Here is a 22,817-nt window from a genome sequence, read left to right as displayed (position 1 = left end):
TGCAATAACACTCCTCAGAAGTCTCACAAGCTAAAGAACACACCTGAAAGCCATACATTTTTCTCTAACTCCACTGTCACCATCCTTATACAACCAACCACCATATCGCTCCTGAACTACAAAGCAAAGGCCTCCCAACTGGTCTCCCTGCTGCCACTCCCACCCACCTCAAGCTATTCCCCACAAAGGAGACAGGTCTTTACAAATTTTAAGTCAGAGCACGCCACATCTGTGCCTACCACCCTCCCCAGGGACTGCACTTCTGGTCAGCCACCAGCTCTTCAGTGTGGTCCTGCCCAGCCTGAACAACCTGGTCTTTACCGACCTCTCCCTTCCACCTCCCACCTCCCTCCAGCCACACTGATTTCTTTTCATTTCCTTAAACAAGCCAAGTCCTTTCCTTCTTCCAGGCTTTCCGACCTGTCTCTGCTCCAAATGCTTTCACTCCTACCCATCACTTAGGTCTCTACTTAAACATCACTTCCCTAAAAATCCTCCCCTGACTTGCACAGTTGAAACTATCTGGGTGCCAAAAAATGTACACATTTTAACAGATGTTATCTATGTATTAGTTTTCGAAGTTGAATTGAATTACGGTAGCAATGTGTAGTATGACGTTCACTCAAAAGATGGCGTTAATCAAATGAATGCTAGCATCATTCATTGTATAATTTTAATACAGTTTTTTCCTTTCTTAAAATGTGTATACATTTTTTTTTGGCACCCTCTGTATATTCTTTTGTTACACTACTAATGCTCACTTGTGTTTTTCTTTCTTTGTATTTATCATAGCTTATAATTCTTCTTTTACATGTAATTATTTTGTTCAATCTCTGACTCTCCTACTAAGCTGTAAACTCCACAAGGGCAGGGGCTGTGTGTTTAAAGCTCTCCACTGTAGCTCCAGTTCCTGGCACAGTCCTGTCATGTAGCAAGCACCTGATAAGTATTTGTTGACTACATGAAGGAAAAAGACTTTATTTCATTTGGGGAGATCAAGGAAGATTCCCTGAAGAAAACGGCACATCACCTTGCCAAATAAATAGACATGATTTCAGTCGTAGAGATGAAAGACCATTTCAGAAAGAGGAAATTGTTTGAGACCAAATGTTTGGTACCAGTTACAGATTTTGTAATCCAAAATCCAAACAATCCTGGCACCAAGTATAAAATTAAAATCTCACTATATAAAAGCAAAGCAGATGAAACAGCAAACAGTGTCACTATGCATTTCTTAAGTAATAATTCTACAACTCGCTCAAACTGGCTCCCTCACAACTTCTGTCTGCCAACGTCAGCCCACTTCCCAGCCACCTAGGTTCCAAACTCGGAAGCTCTATTTAACTCAATTTCTTTTTTTTTTCCCCCTCCATATTCAATTAGTCACCAAGTTGGACTGGTTTTGCCTTTGAAATGCTTTTCTCATCTATTCTCTTTCTCCATTTTAAGCAAAGACATCCTAATTCAAGCCCCCTTCACATATGGAATTGCTGCAACCTGCTCCTAAATCAGTTTCTCAACCCTGGCACTCCTGACATTTAGTCTGGATGATCCTTTGTCGTGGAGTCTGTCCTGTACATTGTAGGGTATTTAGCAGCGTCTTTGGCTTCTACTCACTAGATGCCAGGAGCACTGTGCCCCTCCATTCTGAGTGCCAAAAAGTCTCCAGACACTGCCTGGGAGACAAAATCCCCCCCCCCCCACACACACACACTAAGAACCACTTTCCTAGATGACCTCATGGTAAATGCCCTCTAAAATTACCCCGTCAAAATTCAACCCATCCTTTCAGGTCAACTCAAATTTCATCTTTTCTATGAAAATATGGATACTTATAAGTAAGCCGATATACAGTTACCTTTACAAATAATACAAAATTTGCACAAAACAAATGAGAGATCATGACTTACTTATCAGCCTGACAAAAGATTAAAAATGATAATGCCCACTGTTGATAAGGATGTGGGGAAATAAGTTCTATCATATGATGCTGGTGGAAATAAACTGGTACAATGCTTTTGCATGGCATTAATCAACGTTTCACATTTTAAGATGATCATATCCTTTGACTCTCATTATGTGAAGAAAGAATCAGGAAAGTGTGTAAAGACTACACTGCTCTTTAACAGCAAAACTGGAAACATCCTAAAAGTTCCTTAGTAGGAAACTAGTTAGGTAAACACCAGAACATTAGAATATTATGCTATGATTAAAAAGGATAAAGCAGATATATATGTACTAACATGGAACAACAGCCACATGAATATAAACATATATGTGCAAGGTTTCAATATAGTACGTGCTATATAATACCATTTTTGTAAATAATATGTTTATGTATGGCTACACACAGAAAGACTGGACGACTATATGTCAAAATATTAACAAAATTTCTGCAGTCAAATCATATTTTCAATGTATTAAATGAATTATTAAATCTTCTTTAAAAATCTCTTGGAAAAGTCCAATTTACGAATCTATACTTTAAATTTTCAGTTTACTTAAAGCAAGCTTATATATTTATTTACCACCTCCATTTCTGGCAAATATTTTGAGTTGGGATATTCTGTTCTGAGCCGTATTTTTGCCCTAGAGAAATCAATGGTAAAAAGGAAGTTTACAGAGAAAAATATATTTTTGTGCATGACAGCTTACCGGTGTGATGCATTCATGAATCATACTGAAAATATGTCCCTTGAAATCAAAGAAAACAATATGTTTATATAAAGAATGTGCCCCAAAGTTCCCCAATAAAGAAAAGTGTTTAATCAAAATATTTGTTGACAGCTGGTTAGTGCCGATTCCAAAGTAGAAAAGAAAATCAGTGTCATTGTAGTCTTTTGTTTTGTGTACAAGAACTGAATATGCAAATTAGCCCCAAATGGAGACTCATTATCTGTTTTACACTTCAAGTGTGATTTTAAGCACTGTAGGTATATATACACACACACATCCAGAATACACATATATCTCAACAAACCATGCACATCATCTGTTCCGAACTGAGAAACGCATGCACGCTTCTACAACATTCAACGAAAGGCAGATGGTAGGCACTGATCAACAGAAGTAAAATAAAATCCTTCTAAATCCTACTCCCGCTAACATTCCTTCTAATTTTTTTTCTTTAGAAAAATATCAAGCAGTTCTTCATTACTGTTGATTTGCAACTTCGAAATTACAATAGGCAATCCAAAAGGAGGATATCAAAGAAGGAAAAATGTCTGTTGCATACATTCTCTTTCACAGTCTCAGGCACGAGATAACACTAACTTTGAAACTCATATCATACTGTAGTTTTATCAGTATCTAATGTATAAATTAGCTCTTTCTATAACAAGGTTTAGCTTTCAAAATACATAATTACTGATCATTTTAGTCTGTATCACATTTCTTTTGCAGAGTGAAATGAACTAAAACAGCTGTTACATTCTAATAGCTTCATAATGTGCCTAGAATTCCTGTGAATATTAGAAATTAAGCCTACAGCTTCCTATCAGACAGGACATATTCATGTGTATATGACCCACATTATTTGGCAGAACAATTATTAACTTAGGAAATTATCATTTGAAACATAATGAAGTAAGGCTGCTAAAGAAAATATTACAGCTCTTAAATGAGGTCAAAGCCGAGGTCCACAGTGATCATTGGTCCCCCACCTTTCCTCGCATCAGTAGAGCACTCGGGGCCGAAGGCAGTCCAAGTGTTCAGGCTACCACCATTCCTTGCAGAGATCGAGCCCTCTATTTTCATACCAGGAGATGAATTTTTAGAAGGTGAACCGCGTCTGGCACTCTGCCCAGAACTGCTGGCAGCCGACAAGCAATCTGGTTTCACTTCTGGTCCACTCTCCCCTGAGCTAACCTTGTATCCACAGAAGGAACCCTGATCTAGGGAACTTGTACTGTTTATATGATCACTGAGAAAGCTCTGATGATTCTATTAACCATGGGACTTGTACGTACAGTTCTCTTTAAGCATATTTTCTGTGGGAAGAAAGATTATAAAATCTTCTTGTTTCTGGTATCTCTAACAATGGGGGAGGGAATAACAGTGTTAAAGGGATTTTTCCAGTAAAATTTATTATTATCCAGCTACCTGCATTCAGAGAAGTTAGAGGGCTAAAAAAGGTTGACTAAGCTATCTGATGAGCAACTACTATCAAAAAAAAAGTGAGGTCCAGGAACCACAAAATAATTAGAGAGGCATACAAGATATATTATGTAATTAATGGCTAAATTGGGTGATTCAAGCTATAAATGCTATAAAAGGTCACAGCAATCACTGCTCGGCAGTGTGGGGTACAATTTAAATACACATAGGTCTAACTCTCCACTAAGAGAGTTTTAATTACTTAACCAATATCTTCTTTAGGTTACCATTTCCAAAGTAAACAGGATTAGAAAATGATGATGTAATTCACACATAAATCTGCGTCCAAGTGTTTGGGGTTTTTTTGACCTCCAAGACCTAGCTGTCCTTCTCTCTTCTCCATCTTCCAAAAAGCAAAGTAAATGAAGCATTATTCCATTAACGTCATTTTGTTATTCACTCCAGAAGCCATGCTGAAAGTTCTGGAAAGTCTTCCCCACCACTTACATTAATTCCCTGGTTCCTGTTCCCAGTTTCATAGCTAACCTCTGTCTCTGTTCCCTAGGCTGGAGGCCTCGGCTCATAAGAGGGAGCCCAAGGTCCCAGATGGCTCTGCACTCTATTCCTTCTTGCTTTCTACTTGACAGACCCACAATCCCATGCCAATAGTACCTGGATTCCTGGTTCCGGATTTCCTAAGTTCCATAAATAAGTGTTGGGAGAGCCGCAGTGTCAAAACAGATTCCAAAAGGCAATCTCCAATAGGAAAACTGATACACGAATGTTAATTTCCTTATATGCAGCATGTATCCAACAATGAAATGCCCACAAAAATGTGTTATTTTTCTAAGTAAAAGACACACTGACTCAAATCCTGGATCCAAAATAGGGACTTTTTCTTCACTTCTTGAGAATTTTTACTATTCTCTGAATATTATTTGTGAAAAGTAACACAACGTACAGTTCTTCACAGGACGTCTTCTCATCTTGTTGAAAGAAGTTTAAATAAAAAATATAACTTTAACTAATACCAAGTCCCAGATACCAGAAACAGTTATACAAGGTCACATAAAGGGAGGCGGATGGTGATTCACGTATAGTCTCCAAGCTTAGAGACATACTAGGTAGGAGGTATGAGTCAGTGGATGGTAAATAGATGAGTCTGACTGGTGAGACAAAACAGGGAATTTTTAATAAGAACCAAGGATGAGCTAGAGAAGCAGAAAGACCCATTGATGGAGAGATTTGAGAGAAGAGTTTGGATCTGGCCACATCCAGGGCAAGTTCAGGAAGTGTCCTGCATACACAGCATGCCCTTTCTTATTTTGCCTGCTCAGGACTGATTCTTTGGTCCTTTAAGGCTCAGTTCAAACCCTCTCTTCAGTAGGATCCCCCATGACTATGCTCCTGTACACCACACACACACACACACACACACACACACACACACACACACCCTTTTATCATTGCACCATATTTTACTTTATCAATCTTTAAAAAATTGCCACACCTATTATATCATAAAATTCTTGAGGGCAACAATTGTGTGTTGTTCATCGTTTTATGCCTGGCACCTAAACTAAGTGCCTGTAATATAGCAGGTATTCAACAAATGTTTGTTAATGAATGCCTAAATGAATAAATCCTTTATGTAATTGAGTAATTGAGGAAAGGAAAAGTATGAGAAAAAGGATGTTTGATGATCAACTAGGGAGGTGCTGTCTGAATTTAATCCTGGACCTAAGTGCTTGGCAAGCAACTATTAGCACCACCAAATATAGTTCTTGCCCTTCAAGGATAAAAAAGGGACAATGGTTATCTGTGGTAATAACACCTCATGCAATGGGCTTATTAAAAGACACCAATTTATATTCTAAAATTATAAAATAAAATATAAAGCAAAAGGGTAACCCTATTCTATTTTCTCATGTTCTAATTCTTATAGTACACACAAAAGAATCTCAACATGTACTTATCCTTTAAACAAAATAAAACCAAAAAACCCTGGATCCAACTGAATAATTTAAGCACAAACAGCCATGTCTCAAAGGTCTTACTGAATATAAAACACAGTGGACTAGGCGGGGAGGGGGGAGCTAATAAGAGGATTCTAAGTGAAAATAATAAATAGAAAATTCCACAACTTAAAAAGAAAAGCAATTCAAGATGTGAAGAAAAATTCTATAATATCTGAAATTTGTTTCTGAACACAGCTGAAGCAAAACAAATCAGAAGTTAAGAACCTTAGGTTCACTGTAATAATAAAATCTATAATGACCTTATGGGGAACTAAGGGGCAGAAAAATTCAAAGCTCTGTTGGCACACTGACAAAACAGACCGAGATAAAGGATTGCTACACATCCTCTGGAGCATTTTAAGAGCGAAGCCCTCCCCAGTTGTTTATCCGCACCCTCCTCTGCACCAGTAACCCTGTCATCTGGGTGCCATCTGGCCACCGTCCGGCCACCAGAGGATGGCCACGCCAGGCCCGCTCTCTCAGTGTTCCTGGAAACAGCTCCTGCCAAAGAGGCAACCAGAGCCTCGTCAGGGCTCCATGTCTCCTCCTGCTCTGACACAGAGCTATTTCTTTACCTTCACCTGCAGAGGCAATGTAAGATGGGATGTTAACTGTGTATGCAGACCGACCTGCAAATTTAGTTTCTCTGAGGCTCAATTTCCTCATCTGTAAAAACAAGACAGTTAGTGGTGTTTCTCTCACAGAGCTATCGTGAGAATCATGTAAGCGGGCGACACGTGTCTGGCCCATACAGATGCTCAACAAACGGTAGCCTGTTCCCTTCCTGTGTCTCGCCTGAGGTCCTATAACCCTTTCTCTTTTCCTCATTGCTCCTTTCTTTTGCTTTCTGACTCCTTATAAATATTTAATGGATCTATCTCCTTTGAGTTACTCTTCTATTTATTTCAAAATTCCAAAGGAAGAGTTTCTAAAGTTATTTGTATGAAACCGAGTAACTGTCCTCCAGAAGCGCACGTGTCCGCCGTACTTTGCAGATGACACGTCATGAGCTGGCAAGCACCTGAATGTACATCTACGGACTTTGGGCATAATTAACGCTCCACATGAGCAGAAAGGCTTAAATAGCACAAATAGTTTCACATGTTATTTCATAAATCACAGACTTCAGAATGACTTATATTTAAATATGGTTTTATAAAAGAAGCAATTTCAACCTTTTTTTTGGGGGGGGGGCCTAAGTAAAACTGTAATGATATAGTGACACCATGTGGCTACATTTTGCTTTGCATTCTTAGAAAAAATCTTCCTCTGCAGGATTGCTCTATGCTCGTTCACTTATGATATCGAAGTTGTAGGTAGAGGCACAATTCAAACTAGGTATAAACTTAAATGGCTATTTTTAAAAATTCAAATGATTCCTTTTTGATTTACATCTAAATAAGGCTTTTCTTGAATTCTGAAGACGTCAATCGTGTCAAGGAAGTGAAGTCTCGGCGTAATTCTCGCTATGGTGCTCAAGCGCCCTGGCGGACCACCGCCTAGTGCAAAAGTGCCTGTCTTTACAAGTAAATACATACACCAGTGTCTGGTTATGGAGGTGGGAGGAACAAAAAGGAAAGAGGAAACACACATGCTTTTGTACAATGCTAACAGGGTAGGAAAAGCATGCTGCCATAAATAGCAATGTTTATTTTCTCATTCGTTTTATGTCTTGTAGATCTATAGCACTGTGTAGGAACTATAATCTAATGAAGATGGGTTAAAAAAATTATGCTGCGTCTAAGGATGGCAAGGATTGGGGGGCACTTGTAATGTATGGTGGCAATAAAGGAGATTAAGGTGCTCTCTACCAAAAAACAGTACAGTTTCAGTATTCATCTAATGAGGCTTCCTACAGTAGACCAGATCCTCCGGAATAACATTAAATGTACACCAAAGGAAGCACAAATATCTAAAACAATGGCCAGACAATATCATTCCTTTCATCTCAGCTAAAAACAATCACCTCCTCTCTAGGGGCTCCCTGACCCCCTATTTAAAATAAACATCCTCCTCCCTTTGACCCCGGTCACTATCACAGTACCATCTTCCCAACACATAATTGCCTGATGTGTACCTACTATTTGTTTTCACCTGTTTCTCCTAAATTCCCTAAGAGCAGAAACTCTGGCAGTCTTCTGTGCAGAGGCCTCAGAATCAAGTATAATGCATAGCAAAAAGTAGGAGCTTATTTGTGGAACGAGTGAGTAGTGAATAAATCAACAGATGAGTAAGTGAAGAAAAATATACTTCCTTAACTGGGGAAGCATACCTATATTAGAACCTAAGGTAGAGCCATTCTCATGAAGTGTTTATCATCGTTTATGGCCTCTAACATGACTCCTGAGACCGGAAGATAGGGGGCAGATGCTCTGTAACACCCTTTCTTTTTTTCCATGACACATTGGCTACATATAACTTCTCATTCTAAGAAAAGAAGAAAAAAAGAAGGAAGAGTAATTACCATAATTAAAACACATTGAACAATAGTCAAAGAAATCAATGGAATAGAGTACATGCTAGCATTCAGCACATGATAAATATGGCCGTTCACATCAGTGGGGTAAGGAACAAGGATTAAATAAAAGGTCTTGGGCAGCCAGTTGGCTCAGCGGTTAGAGCGCAGTGCTCATAACACCAAGGTCGCCAGTTCGATTCTCACATGGACCAGTGAGCGGCGCCCTCCACACCTAGACTGAAAACAATGACTTGACCTGGAGCTGAGCTGCACCCTCCACAACTGGATTGAAAACAATAAAATAAATAAATAAATGGTCTTAGTTGAACGACTATCCCTGCCTGAAAATATACACAAAAAATATTCTGGCTGGGTTATTTAGATATGAAAATCACAAGTAGTAGGAAAAAAATTATAAAAATATAACATTCTTTAATGTTAGAGTGAAAAACACCTTTCTAAACATGGTACCAGACCACCAGAAATAAAAAGGACTGATGGATTTGACATTTTTTAAAAAGTGAAATTCTGTATGGCAAAAAGTACTAATAAAACATAAAAAACTAATAACAAATTGCACAATACACGACAGGCAAGACATACACATAAATACATCTACTACCGTGTTTCCCCGAAAATAAGACCTAACCGGAAAATAAGTCCTAGCATGATTTTTCAGGATGACATCCCCTGAACATAGCCCTAAAGTGTCTTTTGGAGCAAAAATTAATATAAGATCTGGTCTTATTTTCAGGGAAACACAGTATATGTTTATATGTACACATATATGACATTATATATATAAAATCAATGTATATATATCAATATACCAATATAAAGTTCTCACAAGCCAAAAACACCGGATGGCTCAGAGCACGTCCTCTCAACCACAAGGATGCCAGTTCGACTCCTGCAAGAGATGGTGGGCTGCGCCTCCTACAACTAACAACGGGCGACTGGACTTGAAGCTGAGCTGTGCCCTCCACAACTAAGAGTGAAAGAACAACAACTTGACTTGGATGAAGCTGATGGGTCCTGGAAAAAACACACTGTTCCCCAATCAAGTCCTGTTCCCCTTCCCCAATTAAAAAAATCTTAAAACAAAAACAAAAACGCACATTATAATTTTATAAGAAAAATATCACAAAAAAGACATTTCCATTTTGATAATGAAAAACAAAAGGAAAGGAAGAAAGAAGCCCAGTTTTGTGTTAACCTGAGTTTATCCCTCCTGCGCCATGTTCTAAACTGTCAAGTAGCGCCATTCTCAACACCCTTTCTGGGCTTGTCTTCAGAAAACTCTGCTCCACCTGACTCTCCTCTAATATCTCTAACAGCCCCGGCAGTCAGCATGTCTGCCACCGACTCTTTGCTTCCCTCTCTCAATAGGTATATCTCTGAGGACTTCGCTTTGAGGTTCAACTCCCAGGTTTTACACCAAGATCACTTTTGTAATTCCAGCTACCAGCCACATACAGGCTCTGAAATCTACCTCTACCCTTCACACCCATGTTTTCAAGTCTTCTCATATTTCAGCAACATTATATGGCTGCCAAATTACCAGCACCACGTTGAGAAACATCCAGAAAAAAAATTTACAAACCCCAAGGCACTCAATATCTGCCCCTCCTTATTAGTGTTTTCTTGTTCAGTCCTCGTCTCCACCACCTAAGAAAGCTGCGGAAGGGCTTGATGAGAGCTTACTAGATAGCCAAGAAGACAATGTGAAGGTTAGAGAATTTATGAGTAAAGCAGAAATTGCCTTTTCCTGAGAAAGAGAAAGCTGATAAGACAACATGGTTCTGAGTGCATATGAAACACTGTGCCAAAATTGACAAGTGGTTTTTCTTCATCCCCAGTTGAGGGTTGGAGAGATTATTAGTCTAAGCTTTTGGCTACACAGAGCAGTCCCCTCTTAACCCACAATGCAGTCCTGAAAATGACCCAGAAAGACAGAGCAGATCACTTCCCTCCATTCACTATTACGGTTCAAACGATCACTCTGGCTTTTGCAGTCTGACGACGTTCCTATTGCCACTAATAATGTCCACTACTTTGGCGAGGAGAAATGCTGACTGAATTGCATTCCACAAGATATATGAATGGAAATTTTTATGCTGTTTACCACAATAAAAAATGCTTTACCAAAACCAAAATATCGGAAAACTGCTGGAAACATACAAATGGGCAGGTTATTTAGCTAGAGACCCATTTAACGCATGTTCTGGATTGCTATACATGGACTGGCAATATGGAAACACATGGAAAAGACTAGGCTTCCGAGGTAAGGAACCACTTCCTCATAGCGAAAGCCACCATGGCCAAAGAGGATGGCAGGGATGAATCTCTTTCTCCCAAGGTCAAATATCAGTTGAGAGTCTTAGAAATCAGAAAAAAAAATAATTACGAAAAAATTAGTAAGAACAGAAAAATAAAAACAACTATTTACTGGGCCTATTTTGGGCCAGGCACTGTGCTCAGTACTTGTACGAGTGCTACGCCATCTAACCCTCCACTGCAGACCCATGAAGGGGGTTGTTATTCCTGTTTTTTACTGGAATAGAAACGAGGGCTCAGAGAGGCACAGCTTTACTAAGATCACAATGCCAGTATTAGATGAAACTGATATTTGAGAAGAGCTCTATCTAAGCCCCAAACCCATGGTTTTTCTATTACACAATGCTGATTTACATGCAGTCCAGCCTTGACTCAGACAGAGGGCTGGGTAATCTCACACTCCCCAATTCACAGAGCACCTCTTCTTTAGTGAATGTATCTGATATAATCTTCCATCAATACACGACATTCACATCCTTCGGGATGAACCCTAAAATTCAGTTTTCTTAAGAAGAAAACCAGAAAGTAACCTTTGCAAACCGTACAAAACACCTTCCCACCCCAGAGAGTTTTTCAGCATTGATAAACATTTTAGCAAATACATGGATAAAAAGTAGTAATGGATATATGTACATATTATTGTTGCATCAATCTCTCTTCATTACCCAATTAGTGCCTTAACCCCATGAAACCTGCAGTACCGTTTACAGAGTACCTACTGCGTGTAAGGTCATAACCTGAGTGCTATGCAAAAATATTGGAAGACTAGAATCCATACTCTTTGCTTTCAAGAGCTTGTAATTTTATTATCAGAGGCAAGACAAACACGAGAAGGACACTGAAGAACAAAGATGACATACAAATGTGCAAATTAACTAACATAATACAAACTGAACACTTATGTGCTAAGGAAATAAAAAATATATATGTGCCAGTGAAGTTGCTGGAAGAAGTGTATTTAGAACATTGTTTAGGTAGTCAATTAAATGATTGTGAAGATAAGAAACACCAAGTATAAGACACCCTTGGGTAATCAATAGGGACTTATTCTTAAGTTCATTTTAAATACTACCAAAATTCCGACCTATTATGAAATAACAAGAAAAAAACCCCAAACAAACAAAAGGCAGAGTTTACAAAGGAATGTAGTAATTAATATAACACATTAAAGTGGTTATAAATTTTTTAAAACTTTTTACTAATATGAATACTGAGACTCCTTTTTTTCCTCGTTATCACTATCTCTACCACCACCTTTTCTCAGTTTTTCTTGACCAGAGTTGGGAGCGGGCTATAGCAAGACAAAAACTAGCACCATGAACACAGCCAGGCTCTGCAATATATAAAAGCTACACCCACAAAGGCAAGGCCACACGGGAGAGACGAAATAAGGAAAAGGGAGTATAAACAATGCCTATTGCTTAATAAGGGGAAGTACGTTTTCTAAAAGCCAGAGACCATAGCTGAGGGCCTATGTTTCCCTCCCACAACGGCGGTTCGAAGGTGGGTAAAGCACGTAGACTCTGTCGTGGCTGCTATTATACTCATGATGATTTGTTCTGGGAGTCATGTTCCCATTGTTTCACATTAAATACAAACACACGGTCCTCTGGTCCACATCAGATGCTTTGGTTGTTATATTGTTTATTTTTTAATCCAATACCACAGTAATAAACTGAGTCGATGCAGACTCAATCACCTCCTCCACGCCAGGGCCTTCTGTCACCATCAGAGTATCCCTAGGCAGCTCTGAGGTACAGAATCTTCACTCAATTTCTGGTCCCTCTCATTTTAATCCATTCAAAACTCCTCTGATAAAAGAGCAACCGCCAGACCTGAGACACTTTAGTCCCCTTTGGGGAAATGAAATTGATTTTCTTCATTTTCACACACGAGGATCCCTGGGTAACAATATTATATCTGGTCATACCCATAATAAAAAAATGTAGACAACATTCTTTACTGTACCAGAGGCTGAAAGGTTTTGTGGAGTTCTTGTGGCGGAAATAAGAGTTCAGCCTGATGATGATAGATCATGAGTTTAAAAAGTATAAGGGTGTCTTCTGACCAAGAGCAGAAATGCTACGGGGCACCCCACCTGCTCCAGGTCAGCCACAGTAGGAGGTCAGTCAAGGTGACAGGTGAGCATGAGGAGGGGATTGGGTAAGGGGGCATTTCTATATTCCCCGTTAACACTGTCTCTTCTTGCCACACCTAAATAAATGAATCAATCACTTTCTGCTTTAGATCCTTTGACTCTGAGGTAAAGAACATCTGAGGGCAATTTCCAAGGGGAAAATTACAATAGAAATAAACACAACAGAATTGGGGGGGTGCCCTTAACCACCTTTCCCAACTCCCAAATTCATTATAGGTTTTGCAGAATTTCAGAAAGAAATTTAGGCTTACCTAAAGGAAGAATATGAAATATTAGCTTATCAATACTTTATAAAAACAAACTAACTTGGGGCTGCAATACATAACAACAATGAAAGCTAAGGTGGTCTGACTGAGAGAGGGTGAGAACCTTGAGCCCCACCAGCTCAGCCTCCCTTGCCCCAAACCAGCCCCACTAGGAACACTTGCTCTGTCAAATTCAGCTGATAGCCACTGGCCTAGAAAAAGAGCACAAATATTCAGAACATGCACGCTGGCATCCAAAAGTCTTCTCCTGGCCAGGAGGTTGCCAGGGAAGCCTCCAGAAATACCTCTTGTGGTTTCTGTGGGAAGAACGCACCCTCTAATAGTAACACTGCTTTTAAGGTACAGCAGGTGACTGAAACAGCATTTCTACTTCTCGGTGTTCACCATCCCTTTGTACTCCTTTACGTGTCTACTACATCTATATGGTACAAAACACTTCGGATAAACAGCTCCACAGTACACTCTAAATATTAAGATGCTTAATTTTCTATAGTTCCCCTAAGTTTTTAGTTGGGATGCATTTGGTAGCTGATACTCTGAAAAACTCCTCTTCCATGAGACAGAAAAATGTAGTCTGTTTCTCAAAGTCCAAATCTCCTTAAATAAACATCTAAATCACTTATTAGCCATGAGAACTAACCTGCAGACACGGGCTGGGAAATACAACTTTTGCCAAGAACGACACAGATACTGTGAATGATCAATCACTCTGATCCAATCCAGTTCATCCATCGATACTTCAATGAAGTATGAATAAGACCTATCAATCAAAAGGAAATAAGTACATATTAAAGTAACAATACAAAATTATACTTTAATAAAATGTTAAAAGGTACAAAAAAATACACTATTCAGGAATTACATTTTCTGCATAACAATCAAATTGGGAAATAATGATATCCGTATAGACCCCTGTATTGTAGCGTTCACCACAATGTACTGACATGCTCTCTCAGCGGGTCTGTTTGCCTTGTTAGATCACAAGCTGCTTAAGAACAGAGACCATGCCATACCGATCTTCATCCATCCAGGGTCTAACACGGTGCTTAGCACATATCAGGTATGCAAGACATTTGTTCCTTTTCCAACAGGGCCAGGATGCCTTGCTCATACCGTATGAGCAGACTAGTAAAGCCATGACAAAGAGAGGACAGAACAAGACAAGTGTGTGTGCTTTCTCCCTCTCCCTTCCCTGGCCTAGGAGCTCAGCGCCCCACTCTCAGGAGGAAAGTCACCTCCAATGGTTCCCCACAGAGGCCAGCTTATCTCCCACTCCCTCACAGTCTCCTTCCACTCTAATACATACATTCAGCCTGCAGAAAAATAAATGACATGGGTGAAGAGATAATACATGTTTCTTTTGGGTACAACTTAAAATTTACCAGCTAATGATCTGGCAGTAATGAAAATGGCCTATCATCCTCCCCTAGTCAGCTACCCTGGACCATTACATGCTGGTCCCATACTGAACAAATCTATATTCCCCTGTCAAAAGCCAAATTTAAATTTGAGATGCAGTTATTACTTGTACTGTAATATCAACAGGAACAATCTCAGAAGATTTAGATGGCCATAAATGTCAGCCTGCAACCAACAGTTGTGACCAGAAAAGGTCAGCTTATTTTGTGTCATCCCCTCATTTTCTGCTGTCCTCTTACTCCCATTCATTTTATCGCTCAGTCTCAAACTGGTTATAACCTTTTATTGAACCTCTCTGGGTTATCAGTAATGCAGGATATAATTTTACAATACATGTCAGAATCTTTTTGGCTTAAGATTCTGAATTTTTCACCTTTGCTTAGAATGGTTAACAACTTCTGTGAGAAAAGAACTGCTATGTGGTACACTTAAGTCCCCTGTGAATGTAATATACATACTAAAACAAAATGGCCTATAAATATTTAAATCATGGAAATGATGATAACTACTTTCAGTTTCAAACGTACTAACCTTTTATTTTATTATTTTTTTTTACTAATTTCATTATTAAATGAGTTAATATATGTAAAGATTTTAGAACAGTGCACACCACATAAAAGTGCTATATGGGTATTATTATTATAGTCGTAGTATTAATCAAACTCTTAGAAATGATATGTGAATTAACTCCATATTGCCAACTAAACATCACATTATGTCCAACAAGATATGTATCAGAAAATATATTCTTAATAAAAAAGAAACCAACAGAGAGAACCTGGGGAACTCAAAGACCTGTGCACGGGAAATGCTAACTCCTACTTCAGACTTGGCTCAAATGGTCTAAAAGGCCAGAGTCTAAAAGGCACAAATTGGTAGCCACGATATTGCCACGCAGATATGAAATTTGGGGAATATAATCAATAATGTAAAGATTTTGTAGGATGTCAGATGGGCACTTGTCTTATTAGGGAGACCACTTCATGGATGCTATAGATGCCTGACCACTGCACTGTACACCTGAAGCTGAAGCTGAATAATATTGTATGTCAACTATAATTATATATATGAACTTTAAGTACATATTTTATGTATATGTATATATATAGTCATGGAATGTAAAGTACAGCACAGGGAATAGAGTCAATGGTATAATAACAGCTATATACGATGTCAGAGGGGTAGTAGATTGGGGGAGGAGGTTATCACTTTGTGAGGGGTGTAAATATCTGATTATTACATTGTTTTGTACACCTGAAACTATTAAAAATAAACAAAAGGCCAGAGTGGTAGCCAGGGTGCTAACAAGAGAAATGAACTAACTTGGAAGATTTGCGGGTGTCATCACCAACACCATTAAGCTCTTCATGCCCTGACTCAAAGAGGCGTAAGTAGAGCCTAGGAGACTGTACATCAGTTTCTTGGTACGTAGGGTTTAGGTTAATGATAAGCAGCCATGACAGAGTTCAGTGCTTGGTCATCCAGTCCGCACTGGTACTTCGGCTATCACTGCCGAACCCCAGAAACTACAGTGAGTGAAAGCATCAGAATGGCTAGAAAGAAGGCAGAATCTTGAAGCTACTGTAAAAGTAACTGGAATCCATCAAAATTTTTAACAAATTTCTTTTGTTTTGAGGATATTTATCCACACACTAAAAAACATATTTTTCCTCATCCATAAAATAAAATGCATTTTAAAAGTTTTTGCAATATCCAAAAGTAAGGAATCAAGTCAATAAATAATGGGAACCCATAAGGTAGAATGCCAGACAACAATCAAAAGTAACATTGTAGAGGAATATTTTTTAAAGGATAGAATAGTCACAACGCATTAATTTACAAGTGAAGTCAGCTTTTTACACATCTAACCTTTATTTTGTAAAGCTATGTGTGGTTTTACAGGTTTCTGTTTTTGCGCACGTGCGTGTGTGTGTGTGTGTGTGTGTGCGACATACTATGCATAACAAAAAACACCAATTAGATATATATAAAGATTATTAATGGATGGTGAGATTACTAGCCCTTTTTGTTTCTTTGTGCTTTTCTATATTTTCTACATTTTCCACAATAAACACATACTCATTACTTTTATAAGCAGAAAAAGCAAAAAAAAAAAAGCCCAAAAAGTTGTTTTTGTAAAGAATATAATATACCTTTTAACTCTTCCCCCAGAGCTAAACTTCAAGAAAAACACCCAAGTGATCACAAAGAAATACACCATCAAATCTGTAAAACCAAAGCAGACCACAAAGTCAGGCCATCTCAGTCAAACACAGTGTCAGTTTCTGTCCAAGTCACGCTAATGACTCACCGGCTATCCCGGTCCCACAGGAGGATCCGGATGTGATTGATAATGGACGGCTGCCCCAGCTTAATCTCGATGCCAGAACGGCAGTCATCATCAATTGGATGCCGAGAAAATCCATGATCCAAATCATAATTTTGAGTATCACCATCTAGTAAGGCAGATTTCAGCTCCCCTTTTACAACCTGGGCTCCATACTTCATAGTTGCAATGTTTTCTTCTGGTACTACAGTTAAAAAAAATAGAAAAAGCAAGGTTATTGGTTACTTATTAGTCTATATTTTGAGGAAAAAGATAAAATTCTAGCATTCTAGTTGATTCTAGTAGGAGCATTTAATTTAAAAATGGCAAAGATAATTCTATGGAGATAGAAGAGATAAAATGGCCAAGGGGATTAAGATACCACCCACAGTTTAAATTAACGACACCGTCACTGACACAAAGTGCTTAGGACTAAAGTTATTAAGAAAAAGTTGGTAATACTAGAAAAAACATGTACTAGCACAAACAAATCAGTTCTGCTGAGTTCCTACTATGAGTAGCTTTAATTTAATACCTACTGAACAAAAACAACATGTAAGATGACCTACACCTGCCATCTGGACGGAGCACATCTGGCAAAGCAGACATGTCAGACATTTGATAAAACAATAGAGAAAGAAAGGTCCAATACAGCAGAGCTGCTGGTCATACATGGATGTGCTAAATCAATTAAGCCAGCCAAAAACAAAAATACGTTTAAAGATACATTTTTACTTTACTTGAGTATTTTTAAAAATGAAAATTCAGACTGTCTGTCATCAAAATCAGTATTATGGTTATAATTAAATATCCTCCATTCTCCAACAGATTTATTAAGGCCAATTACCACTGAGACTCTAAAATCCTCTATGCAAATTTTGCTTCACAGATCTGGAACCTAACCTCCATGTACTAACATTCTAAAACCGACACTCCCCATGGAGAGACCAGAGACGGCATAAAAGAGATGCGAAGAGCCTGCGCTTCAAGAAACTTAAACAGTGGCTCCACCTTTATTAAGTACATCACTCTGGGGAAGTTATCTTCTCTGAACTGAAATTTCTCAGCAGGACAATATCTATCCTCCAGGTGTTTTGTTTGTTTCTTTGTTTTGTTTTAAGAATTAAATGAGATGATGTTTGCAAAGCACACAGTAAGCTCTAAAAAAAAGACTGCCATTATTATTATTTTAAAGAGCACACAATAATAAGAGAACTAAGCAAGTTTACATACTATAAAGAAATACTGAATTCTCACAGTATGTATGTATCCGGGCTACCTGATTTGAACAGGAGAAAGTATGAACTATAATTAGGCTTTAGGGAAATCGGGTACGTAATTCATCATTGCAGATTTCTTGGAACATGCGGGTTTTAAAAAAAATTTCAAATGAAAACAGGTAAGAGAATGGCTCCAGAAGACAACAATAAATGCAACTGAAATGCAGTTGGGCTGGATTTTACTAACTTGCAAAAGACTAAGGCAACTCAGAAGCAAAATCAAACCAAACCTAGTCATACTCAACTTCTTACCACCAGAAGCTTAAGTGCCACAGATTTGTAACTTCCTAGGTTCTACTAGCTCACGGTAGTCATACATATCCTTCTTGTTTATTTTTCATTTATTTAACAAATGTTATTAATTCCTTTGACCTACTCCTCACAAAAATCCTTTGAATGTAATATTGCTCCTACTATGTCCATTTCGCAGATGGGAAGTGGGGGCAGAGAAAGATCAGATGGACTTCCTTGCCCACCAGCAAGTATCAGAGCTGCAATTGGAACCCAGGCAGCCTGCCTCCACGGGCCCTACTCTGCCACCTACCTCATGAACGGTGTCTGTTGGAAAGAACATACATCCTCCTCTTTCTAACCTCTTCCTTCTAAGGTGACTTAAGACCCAGAGAAAAGAAGCAGATAGTTTGATACAGTTAAAAAAAAAAAAAGTTGGTCTTCAAATGAGAAAACCTAAGTTTGAGACTCAGGCCTCTTAGTCTCTCTGAATCTGATTTCTCATCGAAACTTTAAACTTTGTCCAACACACCCACAGAATGACGGTGACGGTTATACTACAAACAATATATGCTAAAGTACTGTGTAAGTATAAAGCATTCTATGAGTCAGAAAACATTTACTGTGGACTCATTTTGTACCAGGTACTGCGTGAGGCATTGGGACCACCTCAGTGAACTAGACAGCCGGGCCCTGCCCTCCTGCTGCCTCCAAACTAGACATAAAACATTTTATAAAGCTAGCAAACAAACACAAGCTTCAAATTTATGCTTTTCAGCTATCAGTGCTGGAAGGAATCCCTTATTACTGAGTATAAGATGTGGGGGCCCAAAGCATGCTGCTGCTGACCACTGGAACTATCTCCTCCAATCTGACACCACCAATCAAGGCCAAGACTAAAAAGGGAGAATTGAGCTTTCCGATTTAGAAACTGCCACGACCCTTTGATTTTCTCTAACCCTAAACTTCTTCAACCTCTAAAATTTATCAAGCTAGGAATAACATACTCGGCACAAGAGTTTCAAGTGACTGTAACTAAAAGTCTAAAATGGAAATGAAATTCTAACACAAGTCTAAGTCATCTTTTGAAATGTATTTCAAGAGCACTTGAGAACTTTTCTGACTGTTCTTGATATAGATTCCCTGAAAGCATCTTTCACTTCAAAATGGGAAACATCTATACAAGTGGAAATTCTCTTATGGTAACTATAATCTGAGTACCTCACAGGATAAAAATATAACTCCAAGTAAGGGCAAATTCTATAGTTAAATGATGAATTTAAGACAAAAAGTGATCATGAGAAAATTCAAGTCATAATAAAATAATTCAAACCATAAATATTCTTAGTGCTTATATTTGTCTATCAGTAGAGAAAATAGTGATCAAAAAAATGTAGGGTGGCAGGGATTAAACGAGATAGTAGATAACAATAATAGTTTTCTTTACCTTTGTCATTTTTGATGCATTTTCTAAACATTAAGTGAAAAAAATTAAGCTTTGAAGTTCCACAGCTAGGCAGAACCTAGCCAATTATTAGAAAGAAAAACTAAGGAGAAATGGAGCAGTGCCTGCCCCTGGCTACACAATGCCAAAATCTGAGTGGCGCTGGGTTAATGATCTTGTGTTTTTCTTCAACTGCTTTATGTTATTAATCATTCTTTATTGAACTCTCTTATACCTAGGCTGAGACGCTGTTTACCCAACGGATTGTTTGGATTCACACTTCACTCTCTGCCCTCTGCAATCTCTTTACCCAGTTCTGTCCCCTCAATCATCTTCTACTCCCTAACCCGACTTCCCTGAACAATGAATGGATCCTCTCTTCCAACACGTGTGGCATTACATATGACTTTCTTGACAACTCCTGTCTTACCTGAACGTGCCCGCCATCTCCACTCTCGGCAGGCCTCCTTTCTATACTGCACAGTATTGGTACTCAAACACACCACGAAACAGAGACAGAACATAACCCACGCTGGAGACTTTCAAAGAACACCAGCCTTGGGAGTCAGCTCAGCACTATGGTTCCAGCTTAGGCATCAATTTCACTCAACAACTTTAGGCAAGGTACTGATAAAGATTAAAGAATGAAAACATATAAGAGCTGAAAGGGGCCTTCATCCTATTTATTTAAAGGGAAAATAATTCCCCAGCGGCCTTCTTTATGCTGGTCACTGCGCTGGACTCAGCCCTCCAGGAGCTGGCACCTCATGGACACAAGAGCACATTTCAGACACGAATTCCTGCCACAGAGGAATACTCAGCAGCGGTTACTTGTGAGCCCCTCAGTTTACAGAAGAAGATACTGTAAACTATAGTTGGGAAGATACAGTAGTAATAGAAGTCAAAGAGTTTTAAAAGTATTAAAGGCTTGTTGTTATTGTCTTTATGTGATAAGTGAGACAAATTTTAAATTCTAGTTTAGAAGCAAGGGATGGATTCATTCACTCATTTACTATATTTTGAGAAGTCTAGTTCAGGCACTGTAAGACATAATTACAGTCCTCAAGAAGCTCAGTCGAGGCCAAAAACAAAGCAACAATTTATATCACAGTGGCAAACTTCCTTGGTCTGGGCTACTGTTAACGGAATAAGAACATGTTGCCATGTACCTACAGCACAGATTTACACACACACACACACACACACACACACACACACACACGTTAATCAATAACTAAGCAGTCCTATGAACAGACTGACTTTCACTCAATAAGGAAATCTTGAGGATGGAAGCTGTCATACAAACCTTGCTAAAAAACATGAAGAAACAAGAAATTGCTGATCTGTTTCCCAAAGTCTAAAACTTGAAATAAGTAAAACAAAGTATAACTCAGCCTGAATAGAACAAGCACTAACTTTCAAGGCAGAACTAAATATCTCTACAGCTAAGACAAAACTAAACATTAAGAGAATGGCCTGAGCACAAGTTGTTCAAATACCCTAAGGAAACAAAAATAATATCATTAAAACGTAATTCTCGAATTTCCCCAGGTTTCTAGACAAATGCTCATCATCACATATGTACAAAGCTAGTCTAAACCACCTTCCCAGAAAGACTAACCTTAACTGGTAAGTTAAAATAGCCGTTGGATCCTTGTTTTCCTTACGGGGAAAATCGCTGTAATTTGGTTTAAAAGCCTCAGGATATGCAAGTCTAAGAACTAAACCTTCCAGGAACCAATATGAATGAACGCAAAGAAAAACATGACATTAATCCCTAGTCCTAAAATAAGAACCTCTCTACATTTCATGAAAAGTCCCCAAAGACAAAGAACCGGCATCCAGAAAAGAACAAAGAAACAAACAAATTTGCTCAATAATTTCACAATAAGCAGAACTATCTTTCCATATCATCAGTCCAAGAGCAGTTCTAAAATTTTAGACCCTTTTTTCCCCTAACAGTAAAGAAATTTTATGAAATAAATAATGATATAAATGTTTGGGTAACATTTACTTAGAAAATAACGTATTCTTTAGGATCTGATGTAAAGTGATACCATGTTTCCCCGAAAATAAGACCTAGCCGGACCATCAGCTCTAATGCGTCTTTTGGAGCAAAATTAATATAAGACCTGGTATTATATTATTATATTAAATAGACCGGGTCTTATAGTAAAATAAAGACCAGGTCTTATATTAATTTTGCTCCAAAAGACGCATTAGAGCTGATGGTCCGGCTAGGTCTTATTTTCGGGGAAACACGGTATGCTTCCTCAGTATTTATATTATGGTTTTACTATTCTTTTAAGTAAAAAATCAGAAAAATGACCTGCTATTTCATCATTTCTCAATTTTAGAAGTTAAATAAAAGATTCCCAAACATTTGTATAATCTCTTCCTTGAGCTCCCACTGAATTATTCCAAAATGAAGAACATTTATTTATGAGCGATAATTACAGTAAGTATGTCATTCCAGAACTGAGTGTGCCTCAGCTGGTTGATTACTCCCTTTCACGGTAATTTCATGGGTTTACTGTAACCCGGGTCTGACGCCTATACCAAGCAGCTGACCAATTCCAAGCTACCAGTGACTGTGAAACGTGCAAAGCACCTCCGTAATCCTGCAGCAATGTCCCAAGCCGAGCCCTATAACGAATCCACTTATGGGGCCCTACCAGCACCTCAGATCAAAACTAGGGCCAGAAGGGAAAAAAGGAGCTTATATAAGAGGATCCAACAATGAATGTTTAGAACGTCTCAAACTGTATTACTTGTCTTGTTACCT

The 22,817-nt window shown here is 38.5% G+C and overlaps 1 protein-coding gene across 1 annotated transcript in view; it reads right to left on the bottom strand.

Moving 5' to 3' along the window:
- The window catches only part of BTBD9 (BTB domain containing 9), a 397,135-nt gene that overhangs the window by 316,526 nt on the left and 57,792 nt on the right, over nucleotides 1-22,817 (bottom strand). Inside the window, exons 5-6 of the mRNA XM_074332880.2 lie at nucleotides 17,063-17,282; nucleotides 13,973-14,092 (exon numbers count right to left, since the gene is read on the bottom strand). Coding sequence (XP_074188981.1) covers nucleotides 13,973-14,092; nucleotides 17,063-17,282 — 340 coding nt within the window. The remainder of the gene's footprint in view (nucleotides 1-13,972; nucleotides 14,093-17,062; nucleotides 17,283-22,817) is intronic.

The sequence above is a fragment of the Rhinolophus sinicus genome, chromosome 2 (genome assembly GCF_057876585.1).
Source record: "Rhinolophus sinicus isolate RSI-liver-muscle chromosome 2, RSI-T2T, whole genome shotgun sequence".
In the NCBI taxonomy this organism is placed as follows: domain Eukaryota; kingdom Metazoa; phylum Chordata; class Mammalia; order Chiroptera; family Rhinolophidae; genus Rhinolophus; species Rhinolophus sinicus.
This window is presented reverse-complemented; position numbering and strand designations above follow the sequence as displayed.